This window comes from Guyanagaster necrorhizus (genome assembly GCF_019112545.1).
Source record: "Guyanagaster necrorhizus MCA 3950 unplaced genomic scaffold BT62scaffold_11, whole genome shotgun sequence".
NCBI classification, from domain to species: Eukaryota; Fungi; Basidiomycota; class Agaricomycetes; order Agaricales; family Physalacriaceae; genus Guyanagaster; species Guyanagaster necrorhizus.
Window position 1 is genome coordinate 11,447 of NW_025064890.1, and position 22,271 is coordinate 33,717.

General features: G+C 46.1%; 3 protein-coding genes across 3 annotated transcripts; 1 reads left to right on the forward strand and 2 right to left on the reverse strand.

The window, feature by feature from the left end:
* Nucleotides 1-207: 207 nt before the first annotated feature.
* Nucleotides 208-850, forward strand: BT62DRAFT_919320 (uncharacterized protein; the record flags this gene model as incomplete). The annotated part of the gene is made up of 4 exons (XM_043184151.1): nucleotides 208-315; nucleotides 375-498; nucleotides 627-686; nucleotides 741-850. 4 exons carry the CDS (start codon nucleotides 208-210, stop codon nucleotides 848-850), a joined length of 402 nt encoding a protein of 133 aa, XP_043040211.1.
* Nucleotides 851-20,568: 19,718 nt separating this feature from the next.
* BT62DRAFT_919321 (uncharacterized protein) lies at nucleotides 20,569-21,097 on the reverse strand (the record flags this gene model as incomplete). Its single annotated transcript, XM_043184152.1, has 2 exons — nucleotides 20,569-20,760; nucleotides 20,828-21,097. The coding sequence occupies 2 exons, from the start codon at nucleotides 21,095-21,097 to the stop codon at nucleotides 20,569-20,571; spliced, it is 462 nt and encodes a 153-aa protein (XP_043040212.1).
* Nucleotides 21,098-21,214: 117 nt separating this feature from the next.
* Nucleotides 21,215-21,772, reverse strand: BT62DRAFT_82791 (uncharacterized protein). The gene is made up of 3 exons (XM_043182390.1): nucleotides 21,540-21,772; nucleotides 21,384-21,452; nucleotides 21,215-21,319 (listed from the first exon to the last, which is right to left on the reverse strand). Exons 1-3 carry the CDS (start codon nucleotides 21,737-21,739, stop codon nucleotides 21,289-21,291), a joined length of 300 nt encoding a protein of 99 aa, XP_043040213.1. The 5' UTR covers nucleotides 21,740-21,772; the 3' UTR covers nucleotides 21,215-21,288.
* Nucleotides 21,773-22,271: the final 499 nt, after the last annotated feature.

Consider the following 22,271-nt stretch of genomic DNA (forward strand, 5'->3'; position numbering starts at 1 on the left):
GTCTGCAAAATCTGCCAAGCAGAGGTTATTGACAATAAGAACACTGACCATAAGCAGAGTAGCAAGAAGCCAAAGCAAAGAGGCAACAGAATGCACTGCTGGCATGGCATTTGAAGAGTACTATTACCAGTGATCTTGCCACACTGAGCATAAAAGATAATATGAGAGTAGAGGCTGCTAGTGGGAATATGGCATCTAGTTCAAACAATGATATCTTGTGAGGACTTGGAGTGGTGGGAATACACTCAGATCATATACAGGAGACCATCAGTGTTAGGCAGGATGTCAAGCCAACCATCAACTGCAAAGCAGATTGTAAGTGTCTTTTCCTATCAGCCAGTTTTCTGCTAATATTCTCTCTAGATTATGAGTAGTATTATATGTCTCTAGCAGCCTCTGCTGCCACATTTGTGCAAGCTACACCATCGAGTCTTAGTGCACCTAGCAGCCCAGACTTTGATGACTTTGGAGGCAACAAGAAGAAAGATCAAAAGCTGAGTATTGAATACCTCAATTCATTGAATGATTATCAGAAACAGTCTTGCTTCTGAGAGAATGAGAGAAGATGAAGGTTCCCAAAGTAGAAGAGTGAATAATGCTGTTTATCATGAATGGTGATGTTTCAGACAATGGGATTGGGCTTGATCTCACACTAATGGATACAGACAATGATCCCATCATTTACAGTATATTGTCTCAATTTCAAATAAGCTGATCCTTTCTAATCCTTAAATTTGCAGTCAATGGTAAACCAGTTGCATTCTCAAAAGTGACTGAAGGGGACTATGATTTAATGACACCAAAAGAGTACACTGCATATTTCAAAGTGATGCAAATGCAAGAAATATAGAGGTGTTGTGATTAATATCAATAGATGTATCATATACTATATATAATACAGGTAACATATATCTTACTGTTTCATTGGTGGAATATAGACAATGATTAATAGTCAGCCAAATTTCAATCTAGTAGCAGTTTGTTGGCCTGCTGTTTGCATATGTAATCTTAGAGACTATGATCATGGCTTCTGCAACACATTCCCAATATCATGACTGTCTCAACACTCAGCCATCATTTATAAATCCTTCATGCATTCACCATCACTATCATAGCTCCCACTTATGTCCTCAACTACTACTTCCTCACAATCATCATACTGGTGATGACCATGTACCAGCTCTCTGGTTTTGGATATTTCAGTTTGATGTTACACACATGCTGCTGATCTCTGTGTCACCTCAACCAACTACAAATCTAATCATGCTACCCACCAGACTCTGGCCACTTCCTATTACCTACCAATTTCATTTCACCATTATCATTTCACATCCATATTTCACATTGTAATATCTAGACCCCAAACTCGATAGTGAATACTGACACCAGAACCTAATGAAACCCAACTCAGAATTAGCTACTATTAGTATATAAAGCCATGTACATCATTGTAACTACTCAGTTTGAATATCAACTTGGATAAGCCATCTACACTTTGCACTCACTTCCACTCCTCCCTACCTCATCCATCGGATTCCACTCCAAAGGATATTCCTATTCACTTCTCTAATGGAACTCTGGTCTGTCTATCCAGATCCTTGGACTCCGACTCAAGGGTGATGTTGCCAATAGCTTCGTCAATGCCCATGCACTCTGCTGGACTCCACGCATGCACTCAAGCCCACTCGATTGGCACATTCTTAACAGTATATTCAAACTCAAACCCTTGAGTCAAAAATTTTATTATATCCACTACATTTACTGAACCCACAGAAACTGATCTCAAACAAACTCAGCTCACTCATTCAAACATGTTTTCTATGGAAGACATTCTGGCCTCCACCTCAAAGAAACAACCAGGCCTTTTCAGATTGGCCTCCAGTGAAGGACAATCTTTCCATAGAGAAACCTACAATCACTCTAGCTTCACTGCCTGCCAACCTAATTATGACAATTCCCCTAACCCTTTTGACATCACCAGCATTCCAACCAATGGGGCCCGATGGGCCAGCCTGATGTATGATGCCTGAACCAACCCCCCATCAGACCCCTTATCCCTGGGCAACAACTATGGGAATCCAGACAGCTCAGACTCAGAGGGCAGAGATGAAGACACCCCTACTCATACTCCCATCCAACGGGAACCAGCTGGCAATCCACCAAACCCTTTCCCAGGTGGACCAGAAGGTCCAGGAGGTCCAGGAGGTCCAGGTGGTCCCAATGGCCCAGGCAGCACCGACAGCTCTACAGGAAGTAACAATCCAAACCAGCAGGATATGTTCTTAGAATTCATGAACCTGTTACGAGGAGTCTCCGCCTCCCTCAACAACCCTAAACCGCCACTGTCCATACCAAGGTCAAGGAACCAGAACCATTTGATGGCTCTGACCCTCACAAACTGAAGGCTTTCATTGTCTCCCTTCAATTGAACTTCAACAACAGACCTACCGCATTTGCAATAGATGCTAACAAAGTTAACTACACTATTTCATTCCTGGCTGACACTGCGCTCAACTGGTTCAAACCAGACATTCTTAACCCCAATCCATGGAATCCACCAGCCTGGCAATTCTCCTATGCAGCCTTCTTAGATGAGCTTCGTAGCAACTTCAGCCCTTTTGATGCTATCGGAGATGCTGAAGATGCATTAGAACACCTTCAGATGCGTGATGGTGATCGGATCATGAAGTATATGGTTCAATTCAACCAGTATGCTTTGCAAATTGGGTATGGAGATAACTCCCTCTGCCATGCCTTTTACCATGGCCTCTGCACCCATATCAAGGATGACATGGCACACCATGAGAAGCCAAACAACCTTTGTGATATGTGCTTCCTTGCCCAAAAACTTGATGCTCACTACTGGACCCAGAAGACCGAAATTGCCCATGAAAACTGGGACAATAAATTTCCCAACCCCAAATCCAAGGGGTCTAACACTTCTTTCTCGGACTCCAGCTCCACACCGAAATCTACTGCCCCTAAGCCCTATGCCGACAAGCTAGGCAAAGATGGCCATCTTACTCAGAAAAAAAAGACCACCGGTGCCAGAACAACCTTTGCATGTTCTGTGGAGCCAAACACAAGACCGAGGACTGCAACAAGCAGAAGGCAGCAGCCTCTGCCAAGAGTTATGCAGCAGAAGTTGACATGGCTCCTATGGAACTGGCCCTGATAGAGTCAGAAAACTAGGAAACAACTCTGTTCCCTCCGTGTGAGTTCAGAGTTGCATCGACTGTATTTGCACACCAGAGATCATCACTCTCAATGCAACATCCCTTTCCAATCACTCCTTCCACATCCCCCTCTCAGCAGAATTGCTGACTACTACAGAACCCGATGGTTCCCCAACTTGTATCATCCTACGTTTTCTTGCCCTTATTGATTTTGGCTCTAGCCACTGCTTTGTTGACACTAAGTATGTAGCTGCCAATGAAATTCCCATTAAAACCATCCCTAGTGTGCAACTTCGATTATTTGATGGCTCCATCAGGAGCTGTATATCTCAAATCGCAACCATCCCTATCTGTTTCCCATCTGGAGACACCTTCGCCACTGACTTCTATGTCACTCCTCTGGATTCGTCTTGCAATCTTGTTCTAGGATACAACTGGCTCTCCTGCTACAATCCATTGATTGACTGGGTTGAGAACAGTATTATTTTCTGCTCAAGCTACCAGGATCTCACTCCAACCAATTCCATGGCCTCCACTGCATCCCAGAGACTTCTATGCTTACAGGACAACAGTCCACCCCCCTCTGAGCCTTTCAGCTCAAATCCGGGACTTTCGTGCCTACAGGACAACAGTCCATCCCTCTTCAAGCCTTTCAGCTCAAATCTGAGACTTCCATGCCCACTGAACTCCATCAGTCCAACTTCCAGGGCTTCACCCCATTCCAAATCGACTCTGGGTAACCGGCAGACTCCATTCCTGTATGAACCTATCTACTCCTATCCTCCCTCAGAGTCTTTTACTATGAAAGCACATCCAAAGATCTCCATCATATCTGCTGCCGCATTTATCCAAGCTAGTGCAGAAGAAGGTGCTCAGCAGTTCACACTGCAGCCTTTCTTGCCTAATATTAGAGCCAAAGCCACATCTGTGGAACCAGCAGATCTTTCATCAGTGCCAGTAGAGTACCATGATTTTGCAGACATCTTCAGTGATACTCTCTCCAAAAAGCTACCCAAACACAGGCCATATGACCTTAAAATCAACCTTGAGAAAGGAACATCTCCACTGCTTGGCCCCATTTATTCTCTCTCAGAATCTGAACTCAAAGCACTATAAGAGTTTATTGATGATAATCTGTGCAATGGGTTCATTACACCATCCTGCTCTCCACATGGGGCTCCAGTTCTATTTGTCAAGAAAAAGACCGGTGAACTCCGACTTTGTGTCGACTACTGTGGCCTAAACAAAATCTCTAAGAAGGATCGCTACCCTCTTTCCCTCATTTCTGATCTCCTCAACTCTGCCTGCTCTGCATGCATCTACACCAAGCTCGACCTTTGGCATGCCTACCATCTTGTTCGCATAGCTAAGAGGGATGAATGGAAAACAGCCTTCCAGACCTGTTATGGTTTCTTCGAATGGCATGTCATGCCTTTTGGCCTCACAAATGCTCCAGTGGCATTCCAACGATTTGTGAACGATATATTCTCTAACATGCTCAACATATCAGTAGTAGTCTACCTCGGCAACATCCTCATATATTCTGACAACCCAGAAGATCACCAGAAACATGTTCGTGAGGTCCTACACAAGCTTAGAGCTAATAGACTCTATTGCAAAGATTCCAAATGTGAATTCAACCGGAATTCCATAGAATATCTAGGCTATATCCTATCATCTGAAGGACTTTGCATGTCTGAAGAAAAAGTCAAGGCCATTGTTGACTGGCTGGTGCCACGAAAAGTCAAGAACATCTAATCTTTTCTTGGCTTTGCCAACTTCTACCATCGCTTCATACACGAATATAGCGATATCATCCTCCCTCTTACATGACTCACTCACAAGGGAACTTCATGGAAATTTGACAACAAATGCTTGGCTGCCTTCAATGAGTTGAAACAGGCCTTTACACACACTCTCATTCTTACCCACTGGGTCCCTGATCGAAAGATAATGGTGGAAACTGACACCTCCAACTATGCAATTGCAGCTATCCTCTCCATCTATCTTGAAGATGGTGAAATTCACCCCATCATTTTCTGCTCCCAGAGCCTCCACAATGCTGAACTCAACTATGACACTCATGACAAAGAGCTTCTAGCCATTTTTGAAGCCTTTAAACATTGGTGGCACTACCTTGAAGGCTCTGCGGACTCCATCAATATCATAACAGACCACAGGAACCTTGAATACTTTGCCACCACTAAGATTCTAACCTGCCAACAGGTCCGCTGGTCCGAATACCTATCCCAGTTCAACCTAGTAATCCAGTTCTGCCCTGGAAAACTTGGTGGGAAACCGAATGCACTCACTAGATGATGGGATGTCTACCCTAAAGAGGGGGATAGCCAATATGCCTAAATCAACCCCCACAATTTCCAACCCATGTTCACCCAAGAACAACTCTCTGCATCACTCTGAGCAACCTATCTTGAAGGCTCCACCCTATGGGCTAGTGCCATCATAGATATCAACAAACTCCACACCAATATCAGACAAGCACAATTCTCTGATGCTATATCCTCCAATGGCCTCCGCCAGGCCAAGGCTGCTTCTGAATCCTCTTCCTCTCAATGGTCTATTGACGAATCCAACATCCTTTGCTTTGAAGGCCGCATCCACATCCCAGACTCTGATGATCTCCATCTCTGTATACTACAGAACAATCATGACCATATCTTGGCAGGTCACTTTGGTCAAAACCAGACATTAGAACTAGTCCAGTGGAACTACACCTGACCAAAGATGCATGAATATGTCTAATACTATGTTAAGTTCTGCACAGTTTGTGGGTGCAACAAGGCACCCAGACACCACCCCTATAGGTTACTGAAACCTCTGTCAGTTCCTGAACGGCCATGGGATTCTATTTCCATAGACTTCATTGAACAACTACTGGACTCCAATGGATTCACCACCATCTTAGTAGTCATAGACCGAGCTAGCAAGCAAGCCATCTTCATTCTCACTTATGACACCATCAACTCTATGGAGCTTGTCCAACTGTTCCTTATCCATGTATTCTCCAAACATAGGGTACCCAGTCACATCACATCCGACTGTGGCTCTGAATTCATCTCCCAATTTACTTGCGCCTTAGCTATGGCCCTTGACATGGAACTCCATCTTACCTCTGGTTATCATCTGGAGGCTGATGGCCAAACTGAATGAGCAAACCAAACTCTGGAACAATACATCCGCATCTACTGCTCCTACCAGCAGGATAACTGGGACACCCTCTTACCCATTGCTGAATTCGCCTACAATAATGCCCCTAACATGTCCACCAGAATTTCCCCATTCTTCACTAACAAGGGTTACCACTCCAACATCACCATTCACCCTGAAAGGGATATCGCCTCCACCTGGGCCCGAGATTTCACAGTCAATCTTGATGAACTCCATCAATTACTGAAGGATGAAATTTCTGAAGCCCAGTCTCACTACAAGACCCAAGCAGACAAGCACCGGATTTCAGCACCTCTATTCACAGTGGGGGACAAGGTCTACTTCAGCTCCAAACATATCAAAACCACCCACCCAACCAGAAAATTTTCGGAGAAATACCTTGGTCCTTTCGAAATCATAGCCCAACCTGGTACCCACTCTTTTACCCTGAGGCTTCTGCCGGACCTCCAGTCCATTCACCCCATCTTCCATGTGTCACAATTGGAACCTATAGAAGAAAACACCATTCCTAACCGAATCCAATCACCACTGCCTCCAGTCGAAGTTGACGGAGAAGAACATTTCAAAATAGCCCAAATCCTTGACTCTAAACTGGACCACCGGTTCTGCTGCCCACTGCTGTACAAAATCCAGTGGCTAGGATACGAAGATACCAATGAAGAATTTGCTTGGTTACCGGCCTCCAAGTTCTCTGCCAATGAATTTATTGAAGAATTCCACCACTGATACCCAGACAAACCAGGACCCTTGTCCAAAGTTATTCAAACATCCCATTCCTGGACACCACCAACACCCCACCTTACCATTTCAATTCTAACCACTAATTACCACCGTTCAATCACCCTTCCTACACTTTCAAAGTCAAAAAATTTTTGCATTTACATTTTTGTCCACTACCAACATCCGATGCCCTTTTCTATATACATTTTGTACAAAATATTTTACAAAAAAGTGGAACCCGATGGGCCTGCACCAGAACCCGAACTCTCCCCCCGCTCCTTCAACTCCTTTATATCCTCATCCAGCCCCTTCAACATCGCCTCCTGAAGATCCTCCACCTCCTGATCCCTCTCATCCTTGAAAATCAGTCGGGCCTTCTTCCAGGCCTCCACCTCAGACTCCAAAAACAGCTCCGAAGGAGACAACATATCATCAGAACTGTAGTCATCTTGAAGATCTGCCACAGTATCATGAATATCTGCCACCTTGTCTGCTAACTCATCCATGCGACACATCAACTTGCATATCAATTGTGAAAGTTGGTGGAGACCAGCAGAGACCTTCACACTGCTGATCACCTTGCTCACGGTGACCCCCTTGTTGAACGAACAGGTGGTTTTCTTGATCTTGCAGCGAGAGCAAGTCCACTCTCGACCAGCACCTTCGGTTACCAGGCATGCATAACACTGGGCACCATCTTGATGACAGCACACACAACTCCCTAAAAACAAAAAAAAAGCTAAGTTGAGCCATGAAAGAAAACCAAGACACTTACTTTCACCATCCAACAATTCCTTGCCCCCTGTCGGTCCCGCCACTTCCAACTTTGCCTGCTTTTTGGGGCTAACAACCACCTCTGTCCCACTGCCATCCACTACACTCCTCAACCTGAACTTGTGTTTACGGCTCTTCTCCACTAGACCCACTACTCTTTTCTTCCCCTCCCGCACCTTCTTCCTCCTCTCCAGAGTCTCCTCAGATTCCTTGGACTCATTGTCCCCCTCAGTCCCCTTGTCCTGCTCATCATCAGACCCTGGAAGCATAGGGTGAGCCACCTTCTTGAAGCAAAGACCAGAACCAGGATCAAACCGTTCCGCCAACACTTGACACAGCTGAAAATCAATGGCCTCTGTGGGGGTCATTTGCAACCCATCCTCTGCAACCATCCCCTCTGGCTCTACCTCCTCAGTCTCAGCCCTCGCTGCTGCCTCCACGGCCTCCCTCTCCTCAGCTTTCCTCTGAGCCACCTCTTTCAATGTCTCCTCTGCCTCCTTAGCCCGCCTCTCCATGGCCTGCCAAACCTCCTCCCTCTTCCTCTCCAACTCCTCCTTCTGCTCCTTTTTCCATGCCTCCTGGGCCACATGGTCCACCCAGACCCTTTCCTCCCACTCCTGCTCCCCTTGCCACTCCAAATGGCTCTCTACGGCCTCTGCATATTCTTCCTCTACGGTTTGCCATTCCAGACGAAACAATTCCTTGGTCTCTTCAGGGCCATTGGGGGTGGATCCCCTCACCAAAGGCTCAGGAGTGCATGAGCGATGATACGTGGTGAGCAATAATATAGGCAAAGATGGTGGTTTCAGATCAAGCTGAAAAAACTCCTATGGCCACCAACAATCTTCCATGTGGCCCCACCAGCCATCGGGATCTGTGCTCTTGAGGGCAAGAATGCTAAGAGGGGGATACTGTTATATGCATGCTGCTGGCCTCCATGTCACCTCAACCAACCGCAAATCCAATCACACTACCCACTGGACTCTGACCACTTTTCATTATCTACTAATTTCATTTCACCAGTATCATTTCACATCCGTATTTCACATTGTAATATCTAGACCCCAAACTCAGTAACGAATACCGACACCAGAACCCAATGGAACCCGACTCAGAATTAGCTACCATTAGTATATAAAGCCATGTACATCATCATAGCTACTCAGTTCGAATATCAACTTGGATAAGCCATCTACACTTCGTACTCACCCTTCCCTATCTCATCTGTTGGATTCTGCTCCAAAGGATACTCCTGCTCACTTCTCTGATGGAACTCTGGTCTGTCCATTCAGATCCTTGGGCTCCGACTCAAGAGTGACATTGCCAATAGCTTCGTCAATGCCCATGCACTCCACTGGACTCTGCACGTGCACTCAAGCCCACTCGATTGGCACATTCCTAACAGCATGCACTCAAGCCTACTCAATTGGCACATTCCTAATATTTGACAAGATTACAGATATCACAGGAGGTGTGTGCTGTATCATGGCAAGTGATGCTGCCTCTGATAGGACCTTCTCCAGGCTCCAATTTCTTCCTTCTAGATGAGAAACTACAAATTTGCTCTTGGATTCTATTCAACAACATCACTCTATAGCCCTTCTGACTCTGCTCATGGGCAACACATGCTCTACTCATAATATCATGACAAGCATTTTCATTATGATCTGGGCTGTTTGAATCGTAGATAGCTAGACTTCACCACAGCAATTTTTGTCCTGCTCAACTGTATGACAGATTTTCTATTCTATTATGTACTTAAGGTGAGATTGGATACTCGCCTCAACAACATTCAATCACATTTCTTCAAATTCCTCAGTGTGCTTCTTGCTACATCAGTAGTTCTTATATTCATGCCTTCATTTAATTAGCATTCTAGATAGGTTTTTAGTTCTCTTGTTTCTTCAGTATTGTTATTCTGAAAATAGGTAATATTTTTAGGATAAATAGTTTGGGCAAGTTCTATTCACACATTCTCAGGTCATCAGCTAACCATTGAGTTCAAGATGTGGACCATATCTCTTTCCATTTCCCTTACAATCCTCAATTTGCCCACAATATTAGAGACAAGACAGTCCAGTTCAAACTCAGCTTTTGGTACTGCTTGTGACATCATTGAGATAATCCTTTGGATTGTCAGTTGCAATGATCTGATACATTCACAGAGAGGCAAAAGTCAAGTTTGGCAAGGCCTTCACCTCAAAGCTCAAGCTCTCAAGTGATGGGACTAAAGTCTTATGGCTTCAACCAACCAATTCAGCATGCAATCCTCAGAACTGAAGTAACACCCACATACACTTTCATAGTCTATCTGATTGCCTCATTCAAAGGGTGGAGTGGCATCTTCATGGTGATGCCCATTTATTGGTATAGTTGTCTTTCTATTTTATTCTGGTCACAGGTGAGTGTAATAGTCTAAATCAGGGTGCTGTAATTGATGTTGTCTCCCATTGAATAGGTTTTTGCCCTGGGTTTCCTTATGAGATGTACCTTTGTGCTGAATCTGACAACTTTTGCTGGTAGAAACTTTTGTCTCATTGTCAACTTCCAGTTAAAGATAACCTCTTAGGCATGAGATGCTTGATGGTGGTCTTTGCATTAGTCTAATGTTGATGTTTTCTTCTTGTGCTGATAGCATTGCATTGGCAGAACTGCACTTCAGGTGGTAATATAAAATATCTCTTAATTTATTTATCATATTCCCTCAGACATTCTCACAGAAATTGTATATTGTCACAGACCTATACTCTTGTCATCTACAAGCCTGAAAAGTAGAGCTACAGAATACAATACTTCTCATGTCTAATCTCTCATCTAGCTCAATATCTGGACAATGAGGTTCATTGTCTCTGTTAGGAACGTGCCAATCGAGTGGGCTTGAGTGCATGCACAGAGTCCGGCGGAGTGCATGGGCGTCGACGAAGCTATTGGCAACATCACCCTTGAGTCGGGGCCCAAGGATCTGGATGGACAGGATGGAGATTCATCAGAGAAATGAACCGGAATGTCCTTCGGAGCGGAATCTGACGGACGAGGTAGTGAGGAGTTGAAGTGAGTGCGAAGTGTGGGCTTATCCAAGTTGATATTCGAACTGAGTAGTTACAGTGATATACATGGCTTTATATACTAATGGTAGCTAATTCCGAGTCGGGTTCCATTGGGTTCTGGTGTGAATATTCGCTACTGAGTTCGGGGTCTAGGTATTACAATGTGAAATACAGATGTGAAATGATAATGGTGAAATGAAATTAGTAGGTAATGGGAAGCGGCCGGAGTCTGGTGGGTAGCGTGATAGAATTCGTGGTTGGTTGAGGTGACATGGAGGCCGGCGGTATGCGCATAACAGTATCCCCCCTTTAGCGTTCTTGCCCTCAACAGCGCTGATCCCGATGGCCAGTGGGGCCACATGGAGGATTGTTGGTAGCCGTGGGAGTTTTGTATCTTGATCTGAAACCACTATCATCACCTATATCGCTCGCCATGTATCGTCACTCATGCACTCCCGAGCCTCTGGTGAGGGGATCCACCCCCGATGGCCCTGAAGAGGCCAAAGAATTGTTTCGTCTAGAATGGGAGGCTGCGGAGGAAGAATACGCGGAGGCTGTGGAGAGTCATTTGGAATGGCAAAGGGAGCAAGAGCAGGAGGAAAAGGTCTGGGTGGACCATGTGGCCCGGGAGGCGCAGAAAAAGGAGCAGAAGGAGGAATTGGAGAGGAAGAGGGAGGAGGTTCGGCAAGCCGCAGAGAGGCGGGCTAAGAAGGCAGAGAAGGCATTGAGGGAGGCAGCTCGGAGGGTGGCTGAGGAGAGGGAGGCCGTGGAGAGGGAGGCTGCGGAGGTGGCGGCGAGGGCTGAGGCTGAGGAGGTAGAGCCAGAGGGGATGGTTATGGAGGATGGGTTGCTGATGACCCCTGCAGAGGCTACTGATTTTCAGCTGCATCAAGTTTTGGTGGAATGGTATGGTCCTGGCCCCGGTCTTCGCTTCAAGAAGGTGACTCACCATATGCCTCCGGAGTCCGATGATGAGCAGGCGAAGGGGACTGAGGGGGACGATGAGTCCGAGGAATCCGAGGGGACCCTGGAGAGGAGGAAGAGGGTGCGGGAGGGGAAGAGAAGGGCAGCGGTTCCAGCGGAGAAGGGACATAAATGCAAGTTCAGGTCGAGGGGCGTAGTGGATGACAGTGAGACAGAGGCGATTGTTAGCCCCAAAAAGTGGGCAAAGTTGAAAGTGGCAGGGCCGGCGGAGGGCGAAGAATTGTTGGATGGTGAAAGTAAGTGTCTTAGTTTTCTTCCATGGCTTAACTTAGCTTTTGTTTTCAGGGAGTTGTGTGCATTGTCGTCAAGATAGCGCACGGTGTTATGTATGACTGGTAACCGAAGGCACCGGTCGAGGGTGGACTTGCTCTCGCTGCAAGGTCAAGAAAACTGCCTGTTCGTTCAACAAGGGCGTCACCATGAGTGAGGTGATCAGCAGTGTGGAGGTCTCCGCCGGTCTCCACCAACTTTCAAAATTGATACACAAGTTGATGCATCGCGTGGATGAGTTGGCAGACGAGGTGGTGGATGTTCGTGGTACTGTGGCAGGTCTTCAAGATGACTATGGTTCCGATGATATGTCGTCTCCTTCGGAGCTGTTTTCGGAGTCCGAGGTGGAGGCCTGGAAGAAGGCCCGACTGATTTTTAAGGATGAGAGGGATCAGGAGGTGGAGGATCTTCGGGAGGCAATGTTGAAGGGGCTGGACGAGGATATAGAGGAGTTGAAGGAGTGGGGGGAGAGTTCAGGTTCCGGTGTGGGCCCGTCGGGTTCCGCTTCTTTGTAAAATCTTTTGTATGAAATGTATATAGAAAGGGCGTCGGATGTTGGTAGTGGAGAAAAGAAATGTAAATACAAGATTTCGATTTTGAAAGTGTAAAAGTGATTGAAATGGTAAGGTGGGGGCTGGTGGTGTCCAGAGTAGTATTGTATTAGGAATGGGATGTTTGAATAACTTTGGACAAGGGTCCTGGTTTGTCTGGGTATCGGTGGTGGAATTCTTCAATAAATTCATTGGCGGAGAACTCGGAGGCCGGTAACCAAGCAAATTCTTCATTGGTACCTTCGTATCCTAGCCACTGGATTTTGTACAGCAGTGGGCAGCAGAACCGGTGGTCCAGTTTAGAGTTGAGGATTTGGGCTATTTTGAAATGTTCTTCTCCGTCAACTTCGACTGGAGGCAGTGGTGATTGGATTCGGTTAGGAATGGTGTTTTCTTCTATAGGTTCCAATTGTGACACATGGAAGATGGGGTGAATGGACTGGAGGTCCGGCAGAAGCCTCAGGGTAAAAGAGTGGGTACCAGGTTGGGCTATGATTTTGAAAGGACCAAGGTATTTTTCTGAGAATTTTCTGGTCGGGCGGGTGGTTTTGATATGTTTGGAGCTGAGGTAGACCTTGTCTCCCACTGTGAACGGAGGTGCCGGAATCCGGTGCTTGTCTGCTTGGGTCTTGTAGCGAGACTGGGCTTCAGAAATTTCATCCTTCAGTAATTGATGGAGTTCATCAAGGTTGACTGCGAAATCTCGGGCCCAGGCGGAGGCGATATCCCTTTCAGGGTGAACGGTGATGTTGGGGTGGTAACCCTTGTTAGTGAAGAATGGGGAAATTCCGGTGGACGCGTTAGGGGCATTATTGTAGGTGAATTCAGCAATGGGTAAGAGGGTGTCCCAGTTGTCCTGCTGGTAGGAGCAGTAGATGCAGATGTATTGTTCCAGAGTTTGGTTTGCTCGTTCAGTTTGGCTGTCGGCCTCCAGATGATAACCAGAGGTAAGGTGGAGTTCCATGTCAAGGGCCACAGCTAAGGTGCGAGTAAATTGGGAGACGAATTCGGAGCCGCGGTCGGATGTGATGTGACTGGGTACCCCATGTTTGGAGAATACGTGGATAAGGAAAAGTTGGGCGAGCTCCACGGAGTTGATGGTGTCATGAGTGGGAATGAAGATGGCTTGCTTGCTAGCTCGGTCTATGACTACTAAGATGGCGGTGAATCCGTTAGAGTCCGGTAGTTGTTCAATGAAGTCCATGGAAATGGAATCCCATGGCCGTTCGGGAACTGGCAGAGGTTTCAGTAACCCATAGGGGCGGTGTCTGGGTGCCTTGTTGCGCCCACAAACTGTGCAGGACTTAACATAGTGTCGGACATATTCACGCATCTTTGGCCAGGTGTAGTTCCGCCAGACTAGTTCTAATGTCCGGTTTTGACCAAAGTGACCTGCCAAGATGTGGTCATGATTGTTCTGTAGTATACGGAGACGGAGATCATCGGAGTCCGGAACATAGATGCAGCCTTCGAAGCGAAGGATGTTGGATTCGTCAATGGACCATTGAGAGGGAGAGGATTCGGAAGCGGCCTTGGCCTGGCGGAGGCCGTCGGAGGACATAGCATCAGAGGATTGTGCTTGTCTGATATCGGTGTGGAGTTTGTCGATATCCATGATGGCACTAGCCCATAGGGTGGGGCCTTCGAGATAGGTTGCTCGGAGTGACGCAGAGAGTTGTTCTTGGGTGAACACAGGTCGGAAATTGTGGGGGTTGATTTGGGCATATTGGCTATCCCCCTCTTTAGGGTAGACGTCCCATCATCTAGTGAGCACATCCGGTTTCCCACCAAGTTTTCCAGGGCGGAACCGGATTACTAGGTTGAACTGGGATAGGTATTCGGACCAGCGGACCTGTCAGCAGGTTAGAATCTTAGTGGTGGCGAAGTATTCAAGGTTCTTATGGTCTGTTATGACATCGATGGAGTCCACGGAGCCTTCAAGGTAGTGCCGCCAATATTTAAAGGCTTCAAAAATGGCTAGAAGCTCTTTGTCATGGGTGTCATAGTTGAGTTCAGCATTGTGGAGGCTCTGGGAGCGGAAAGCGATGGGGTGAATTTCGCCATCTTCGAGGTAGATGGAGAGGATAGCTGCGATGGCGTAATCGGAGGCGTCGGTTTCCACCACTATCTTTCGATCAGGAACCCAGTGAGTAAGGATGGGAGCATGTGTAAAGGCTTGTTTCAATTCATTGAAGGCAGCCAAGCATTTGTCGTCAAATTTCCATGGAGTTCCCTTGCAGGTGAGTCATGTAAGGGGGATGACGATGTCGCTATATCCGTGTATGAAGCGACGGTAGAAGTTGGCAAAGCCGAGGAAGGATTGGATGTCCTTGACTTTTCACGGCACCGGCCAGTCGACAATCGCCTTGACTTTCTCTTCAGACATGCGAAGTCCTTCAGGTGATAGGATGTAGCCTAGGTACTCCATGGAGTCCTGGTTGAATTCGCATTTGGAACCTTTGCAGTAGAGTCCATTAGCTCTAAGCCTGCATAGGACCTCACAAACATGTTTCTGGTGATCTTCCGGGTTGTCAGAGTATATGAGGATGTCGTCGAGGTAGACTACTACTGATATATCAAGCATGTCTGAGAATATATCGTTTACAAATCGTTGGAATGCCGCTGGAGCATTTGTGAGGCCAAAGGGCATGATGTGCCATTCGAAGGAACCGTAATGGGTCCGGAAGGCTGTTTTCCATTCGTCTCCCTTAGCTATGCGAACAAGATGGTAGGCATGCCGAAGGTCGAGCTTGGTGTAGATGCGCACGGAGCGGGCGGAGTCGAGGAGATCAGAAATGAGGGGGAGAGGGTAGCGATCTTTCTTGGAGATTTTGTTTAGACCACGGTAGTCGACGCAAAGTCGGAGTTCACTGGTCTTTTTCTTGACGAATAGAACTGGAGCCCCGTGTGGAGAGCGGGACGGAGTAATGAACCCATTGCGCAGATTATCATCAATAAACTCTCGTAGAGCTTTGAGTTCAGATTCTGAGAGAGAATAAATGGGTCCAAGTGGTGGGGATGTCCCTTCCTCAAGGTTGATTTTGAGGTCGTACAGTCTGTGTTCAGGTAGTTTTTCGGAGAGGGTATCGCTGAAGACATCTGCAAAATCGTGGTACTCTACTGGCACTGATGAAAGATCTGCCGGTTCTGCGGATGCGGCTTTGGCTCCAATATTAGGCAAAAAAGGCTGCAGTGTGAACTGCTGAGTGCCTTCTTCTGCACTGGCTCAGATGAATGCGGCAGCGGATATGATGGAGATCTTTGGGTGTGCTTTCGTAGTAAAAGATTCTGAGGGAGGATAGGAGTAGATGGGTTCATACGGGAATGAAGTCCGCCGGCTACCCAATGTGGACTTGGAATGGGGTGAAGCCCCGGAAGTTGGACTGATAGAGTCCGATGGGCACGGAAGTCCCGAAATTGAGCTGGAAGGCTCGGAAAGGGGTGGACTGTTGTCCTGTGGGCACAGAAGTCCTGGATTTGAGCTGGAAGGCTCGGAAAAAAATGGACTGTTGTCCTGTGGGCACGGAAGTCCCTGGGATGCGGTGGAGGCTGCGGAATTGGTTGGAGTGGGATCCTGGTAGCTTGAATGGAAAATGATACTGTTCTCAGCCCAGTCAATCAGTGGATTGTAGCGGGAGAGCCAGTTGTATCCTAGGACAAGATTGCAAGACGAATCCAGAGGAGTGACATAAAAGTCGATGGGGAAGGTGTCTCCAGATGGGAAACAGATGGGGATGGTTGCGATTTGAGATATACGGCTCCTGATAGAGCCATCAAATAATCGAAGTTGCACACTAGGGATGGTTTTAATGGGGATTTCATTGGCAGCTACATACTTAGTGTCAACAAAGCAGTGGCTAGAGCCAGAATCAATAAGGGCAAGAAAACGTAGGATGATACAAGTTGAGGAACCATCAGGTTCCGTAGTAGTCGGCAATTCTGCTGAGAGGGGAATGTGGAAGGAGTGATTGGAAAGGGATGTTGCATTGAGAGTGATGACCTCCGGTGTGCGAATACAGTCGACACAACCCTGAACTCGCATGGAGGGAACAGGGTTGCTTCCTAGTTTTCTGACTCCGTCAGAGCCGGTTCCACGGGAGTGGTGTCGACCTCTGCTGCACGCCCCTTGGCAGAGGCTGCTGCCTTCCGCTTGTTGCAGTCCTCAGTCTTGTGTTTGGCTCCACAGAACATGCAAAGGTTGTTCTAGCGCTGGCGGTCTTTTTCTTCCTGAGTAAGATGGCCATCTTTGCCTAGCTTGTCGGCATAGGACTTAGGGGCGGTAGATTTCAGTGTGGAGCTGGAGTCCAAGGAAGAAGTGTTAGACCCCTTGGATTTGGGGTTGAGGAATTTATTGTCCTGGTTTTCACGGGCAATTTTGGTCTTCCGGATCCAGTAGCGAGCATCAAGTTCTTGGGCAAGGAAGCGCATATCACGAAGGTTGTTTGGCTTCCCATGGTGTGCCATGTCATCCTTGATACAGGTGCAGAGGCCATGGTAAAAGGCATGGCGGAGGGAGTTATCTCTGTACCTAATTTGTGAAGCGTACTGGTTGAATTGAACCATATACTTCATGATCCGATCACCATCACGCATCCGAAGGTGTTCTAATGCATCTTCAGCATCTCTGATAGCATCAAAGGGGCCGAAGTTGCTACGAAGCTCATCTAAGAAGGCTGCATAGGAGAATTGCCAGGCTGGTGGATTCCGCGGATTAGGGTTAAGAATGTCTGGTTCGAACCAGTTGAGCGCGGTGCCAGCCAGGAATGAAATGGCGTAGTTAACCTTGTTAGCATCCGTTGCAAACACGGTAGGTCTGTTGTTGAAGTTCAACTGAAGGGAGACAATGAAAGCCTTTAGTTTGTGAGGGTCAGAGCCATCAAATGGTTCTGGTTCCTTGACCTTGGTATGGACAGTGGCTGGTTTAGGGTTGTTGAGGGAGGCAGAGACTCCTCGTAACAGGTTCATGAATTCTAGGAACATGTCCTGCTGGTTTGGATTGTTACTTCCTGTGGGGCCGTCAGCACTGCCTGAGCCATTGGGACCACCTGGTCCTCCTGGTCCTCCTGGTCCTCCTGGTCCACCTGAGAAAGGGTTTGGTGGATTGCCAGCTGGTTCCCGTCAGATGGGAGTATGAGTAGGAGTGTCTTCATTTCTGCCCTCTGAGTCTGGGCTGTCTGGATTCCCATGGTTGTTGCCCAGGGATAAGGGGTCTATTGGGGGGTCGGTTCGGGCGCCATACATCAGGCTGGCCTGTCAGGCCCTGTTGGTTGGGATGCTGGTGGCGTCGAAAGGGTTAGGGGAATCGTCGTAATTAGGTTGGCAGGCAGTGAAGCTAGAGTGATTGTAGGTTTCCCTACGGGAAGGTTGTCCCCCACTGGAGGCTGATCCGAACAGGCCTGGTTGTTCCTTTGAGGCAGATGCCGGAATGTCTTCCATGGAAAACATGTTTGGATGGGTGGGCTGCCTTTGTTCAGAATCGGTCTCTGTGGGTTCAGTAAATGTGGTGGACATGATAAAATTTTCGACTCAAGGGTTTGAGTTCGAATATACTGTTAGGAACATGCCAATCGAGTGGGCTTGAGTGCACGCGCGGAGTCCAGCGGAGTGCATGGGCGTCAACGAAGCTATTGGCAACATCACCCTTGAGTCGGGGCCCAAGGATCTGGATGGACAGGATGGAGATTCATCAGAGAAGTGAACCGGAATGTCCTTCGGAGTGGAATCCGACGGACGAGGTAGTGAGGAGTTGAAGTGAGTGCGAAGTGTGGGCTTATCCAAGTTGATATTCGAACTGAGTAGTTACAGTGATATACATGGCTTTATATACTAATGGTAGCTAATTCCGAGTCGGGTTCCATTGGGTTCTGGTGTGAATATTCGCTACCGAGTTCGGGGTCTAGGTATTACAATGTGAAATACAGATGTGAAATGATAATGGTGAAATGAAATTAGTAGGTAATGGGAAGCGGCCGGAGTCCGGTGGGTAGTGTGATAGAATTCGTGGTTGGTTGAGGTGACACGGAGGCTGGCAGCATGCGTGTAACAGTCTCTCTATTTCTCTCTCCTTTTGCTTTCAGTTTTTTTGTCACCCAACAAAGCTGGAGATGGGCCCATAGAATTGACTGCATCTATAGTGCCATCATCTGTATTCTAGTCACTCTGTTCATAGACAAAACATACACAATCTGATCAAAATACCCTCGGTTTTCACTGACTCATTCTAGAACATACAATCGAACCATGAAACCTGTCCCAGAATCACCTACCAAAGGGTTTCACTACAGAATCGAAATGCTCATCAGTGTTACCAGGATTAAAATGGCCAAATACCACATGTCTTGAGTGGAATCAATTCTTTCACCAATCAACATAGTATGGCATCCCCATATTCTTGGTGCTCTTCTATTCAAAGATGTCCTGTTTAAATTTAGTATTAATCTCAATGTATGATGCCTTGCATACGATATGGATATCTTGGTCTGACTGCTTTGATTTAGGTTACAAATGTCATGTTCTTGGAAACTCCTTGTCCAGTTGGGTTTGGGTGGAGCCAGAATGCGATCACTGGAGCATATGGCACCCCTATCATGAGTGTTTTCCTCCCTCTCTAAATGTTGGCATCATTTGCATGCCAGGTAGTGGTACTTTTTGGTGAACTCATCAGTCATTATATACTAATGATTGGATCATGAATATGAGTATCAGATGCAACCATGGTGTTTTTGAGGCTGAGAGTCAACTTTGGTGAGTCTATTTGCTTGGATGTTGCTTTTCCATGCTGAGTGAAGTGATAGAGCTTGTTATATTTCTTTACCTTTATATATTTGCAGTTTCATCACCTTCAGTGCATCAATTAAGAAACATCTGAATACTGCTGGTATTGTTATGGGCTGAGGCATTGCAGAGCTGGCTACTATGATCAATACTGTGGCCATATGTGCATACTTGCTTGGATTTTACTCCTTGCCTCAGACCAACACTTTATCAGATGCGTATTGCAGCAATTGCTTCTCAAAGCACCAAAGCGAAATCAGTGCCTTGATTAATCTGACATGAACACTCAGAGGTATGTTGAGACCTATTATTCAGCTAGTGCAAATTCCTAATGTACTCTGATAAAGGGTTTGTGGTCACCTACTTCCAAGTGCCATGGGCAGAAAAACATGACGCTATCTAAACATTCAGTTGTGATGCTGTGTATGTACATCATAAACATGAAAACAAGAGTGTTTATCTGATATTCTTGATCAGAATCATGGTGAGAATTTTCCTCTTGATTGTGCCAGCCTTGCAGATATACAGGTGGAATTTATGAGTATATCTATCTTATTTGTGGATTTCTCCATCTCATGATGGCATTTGGACAGAAACATTTCTTTGTGGTGTAACTAATGTACTCTTTGATTCATTGATGCTTACTAGTTATAAAAGTCTGTACTACTTGGTCTCCTGAATGAATGTAAGTTCTTAACAGTGTTATAAGCATGGCAAATCCTTGATTTAGGCTTCTCTGTCATGATCACAGTACTTCACTGATTGTGCCACAAGAATTCTGTGCCATTGCAGCATTAAGCACAACCCAGATCTTGCATTGGGATGAACTAATTATCTAACAATAGAGGTAAAGATATTATTCTACTAGCAATGAACAAATATTAGTACTGTCAATGTCAGTTCATAAACTGAGGTTGAACCTTAACAGTGCCAAACTCATAAAAACCACTCTTTTATCATCTACCAGTCCTTTCTTCTCTCATCCTCATACCACAAGAAGACCTTTCCATTATGCATTGTCAACTCAATTTTATCCCTATTTCTAGACCAGTCATCCCTTTTACCAACAATATAGCTTCTTGCCTATCCTGATTTAGATATGACTGTAGAACTGTCATACATCCCACTCAATAGCATGATATGATCATTCAAGTCACTGGTGCTACAGTTGATGATAATTATACCATAGTAAGAATGAGGAATATAGAAAAGGATAAAGCCATCAAGGGCTTTGGCAGTCAAGTGGAATGCTGGGCAGTTGGGATTCGGCATATGCTGAAACATGGATGGTGCAAATAGATAAGAAATAGAATTATTTTTGAAGAGAAGCAAAAGGACTTACAATTCTAGCCTTGATAAAGAATGTTCTAGAATTCTCTTTAGTACCAAATAACTCGAGATGTATAGTCGTCCAAGGAATTGGAGTGTTCAGAGGTGTTTCACCAACAATGTATAGGTCAACATTAATATTATCATTTTCAACTTCCAACCAAAGATTTTTTTGATCAGCCTCTGTCTCATTCTGCTGCAGAGGTGGTAGGATCTCAGCAGGAACTTCTAAAAATAGATTGATAATGAAGGTATCTTGCAGTGAAGAGTCTGAGTGGGACATGCATTGATGGGAGAGATTTTTGCAGTATATGCATGCATAGTTGATTGTGTTATGCTTAGTTCATGAGCTAAAGATAAGACATTTACTGGGCATGAGAGTAGTGGTGTCATGACCACTGGTGGATGGGGGAGGAGATAGTTGGAGTGTTTGTATATAGTGGAGTGGGTAGATGAGAATGTAACTCTGAGAGGTCAGAGCAAGAGCTTGCACTGAGGGATATCACTGTATATCAGAAACAGAAGGAGATCAAACATGGAGTGTTGTCTGCACTGACTCTAGTAGGTACCTTTGGGATCTGGGTGAAGGGATAGAAGGTCGATTTGTGGCAGACACCAGACTCTTGCATCCACAGGCACTGTGACTGGAACTCTCAGATATTGGCAACAGAAAAGAGTCTGGTGAATCAAAGCTATAGATTAGGGGAGGAACATGTTCAACTGACAGATGAGTCATTCTTTCCTCTTTATACTGGTCTGCAACATTAGCTTGTGAAGCCAGAGAACATGGTGACATCAGCATGCTTCTACTCCACTCTGCAGCATTAGCTCTTGAAGCTGGGAAAGATGGTGGAGTAGGCAGTATGTGCATGTGAGGGGTCAGATGCCAATAGCCACCTGTGGGTGAGGGCATTGCACAGCCCATGAAGCAGCATTTAGGTGAAGGAGTGGATGAGCATTGCCAGCACATGCTTAAGTACCAAACAAGGTATGTCTAAAGCACAATCAAGAACATCATGTGATAAATATGTTACAAATCATGACATCTTCACAAAAAACTTATCTACTCCTGCATATAGAAGTAAATGCCAAATCTGGCTCCAAGTGATTGTAGATAATGTTATTTTTCATAAATTCTCAGGCTTTGATGTCCAGATTTTGAAGCTTAGCAAGTTTAGATAGCAAATTTGTGATTTGATGGCAGCAGACAAATTAAGACACAACTACAATGAGTCGTAGACAGTCACAGATCAGTCACATTATGTGATGTCCTTGGTTCTGCTTGGCATACCTTACTCGGTCGGAGGCGGAGGCTTTTTCATCATGTGTTGCACAGCCTTCAGGGGAGAAAGCCTGTTGCCGAGCCGGCATATCGTCTCTGTCTCAGTGCCAAGAAATGCTCGGTACCATGACCTATATCCGAATATAGACATGTTCGTTGCGTCATTGGACATCCA

Bases quoted from the DNA above. Each gene is read 5' to 3' on its own strand.
- BT62DRAFT_82791 (XM_043182390.1), bottom strand. From the start codon at position 21,739: ATGGGCTGTGCAATGCCCTCACCCACAGGTGGCTATTGGCATCTGACC. The intron at 21,453-21,539 runs GTCAGTTGAACA...TTCCAGTCACAG, and splicing joins GAGGAAAGAATGACTCATCT to TGCCTGTGGATGCAAGAGTC. The intron at 21,320-21,383 runs GTACCTACTAGA...TCTGATATACAG, and splicing joins CCTTCACCCAGATCCCAAAG to TGATATCCCTCAGTGCAAGC.